Below are 1914 nucleotides of genomic sequence, written 5' to 3'. Positions count from 1 at the left end.
GGTTTTAGGCTCCCTGACCAGCTGATCGAATGGAAAAAAAGACAATAAACCTCATGACAACATCTGCATAGGCACCAGTTTCTTCAAACTCTCATCTTCCACACTGCTTCTGCAGGTTGGTTGGAAGTGATGCTCCCTGAGCATCTTCCTGGACCCCCTGGAGCTGTATCTGTGCACCTGCCCGGGGAAAAATGGAGTCAAAATTGATATTCTGTCGTAAAAGAGGCACCAAAGCTTTGGAAGCCGTGCCTGGCCTGCCAGTTGTCCCACACTGAGAGCGCCTGCAACAAGATATTTTGGTTTTCTTAACGATATTTGGCGAGTGATGAGCTCTTACACAAACCCTACCATGGGCCATGTGTAAAACAGCCCAAGAGGCAAATTTCATGCAGAGACTTTTCTTTATTTATGATCCACTTGAGAGAAGAGGAAAGGGTTGACTGGACACACAACAAATTACGATTTTCATGGAAAAAATATTCACGCAGCGCATCTCTTTGCTGAACAGGATGGCATTCCCTGGTGCTTCATCCGTGGCGGATTTCCCCTGCTGCCGCCGAGGAGCTGATCCACTTGTTTTTGCTTTTAGGAACCCCTTTGAACAGCCCTGTCCTCTGCCTTAACCTGTTACTGACTTTTCCATCCTGGTTCCCATCATTTCTGTCCCGGTGAGGTTAGGATAGACTTCATAGCCCACCTCCAAAACGATTTCTCTTTATTCTCTGCTCCTTTCAGCTCCCAGTTATCCCGTTTCCACCACTTCCTCGGGGCCTCAAGCCAGTTTGACCTAATCTATGTATAACATACGGTGTCAACAGGAAATTCCCCCCCTGCTTTCGCGTGACTCACGGAGCAACCTGCGTTCCTGAATCAGGAATAAGCTGAGCCTGCCCTTACGTTGGGAGCAAACCACCCCCGGTCCCCACCGCAGGGTCGTGACAGCTCTTCTGCTGTCGGTTTGGTTTGTTATTCAGAATAAAAGGCTCTTGGAAAGCAGGGTAGGGTAGTGGCTTTTTTCTGCTGGGATGCAACCCTGGAAGGGGGGGTGCTCTGGGATAAGGAAAGCTGCTCCTTTTTGTCGGGGCACCAAGCTGGGTTTTGCTCCCGGTGTTCCTTTGTCCCAGAACCTCGCTCTGTTTCTGTAGCCAGAAACACCCCGGAGAAGTTAACGGTCGTGTTTTCTTTCAGCTTCCTTCTGCGTGTGGGTCTCATCCCCTCCTGACATACGGAGACAAAATTTTCTCCGCCTTCCCTGCCTTGCTTTTTGCCCGTGGTGATTACACCCAGCGTTTGTAGTGTCTGCTTGTAAACCATCAGTCTCTGCGTCATCCCGTACCTTTCCCTGTCTCCGTTCTTCCTGGATCGAGGACAGTATCGCTGCTCCGAGTGAGCTCGTGCTCTTCCCTGGCAGGGCTGATTTTTCACCCTCTATCAGAAATCCTTGGTGGACCAAATATCACAGATGTGGTTCCTGCAGGGAATCTGCTTCCCCCGCCGAGCCCCTCGATGATTTCAGGGGAAGAGAACCCATTGAGTTTAGATTTTATAGTCCTGAGGCGGGGTCACCATGGGCATGCATGCTTGAGGGAAACAGGGTGTGGGGTAAATTCAATAATTAATACTTTAATTGATATTTTTTGGACAGAAAAGAAAGAGCTGGATCTCAGAAGATGATTTCTACAGACCTTCTGTGGGAGAGAGCAATGAGAGCGTGGCCGACACCAACGGCTTCGGGCCGGAGGAGGCTGCCGAGGGTCTGGCCCCGGGGCTCATCAGCGCTCTTGACTTGGAAAGGCTGTCGGTGCCGTCCTCGGAGAGCGGGAAGCCCAAAACATCGCCCGAGCGGGAACAAAAGGGCTTCAGCGTGGTGCATCGCAGGCAGATGGGTGCGTGCCGCCCTCCCCGCTTCCTGAT

General features: G+C 51.3%; 1 protein-coding gene across 1 annotated transcript in view; it reads left to right on the top strand.

The window, feature by feature from the left end:
• Positions 1-1645: 1645 nt before the first annotated feature.
• PLEKHM1 (pleckstrin homology domain containing, family M (with RUN domain) member 1) overlaps positions 1646-1914 on the top strand; it is a gene marked incomplete at both ends in the record, with an annotated part of 4175 nt that continues 3906 nt past the window's right edge. Inside the window, one exon of the mRNA XM_009873593.1 lies at positions 1646-1886. Coding sequence (XP_009871895.1) covers positions 1646-1886 — 241 coding nt within the window. The remainder of the gene's footprint in view (positions 1887-1914) is intronic.

Source organism: Apaloderma vittatum, unplaced genomic scaffold (genome assembly GCF_000703405.1).
Source record: "Apaloderma vittatum isolate BGI_N311 unplaced genomic scaffold, ASM70340v1 scaffold29447, whole genome shotgun sequence".
Classification (NCBI taxonomy): domain Eukaryota; kingdom Metazoa; phylum Chordata; class Aves; order Trogoniformes; family Trogonidae; genus Apaloderma; species Apaloderma vittatum.
Note: the sequence above shows the minus strand (reverse complement) of the source record. Positions and strands in the feature narration are given on the sequence as shown.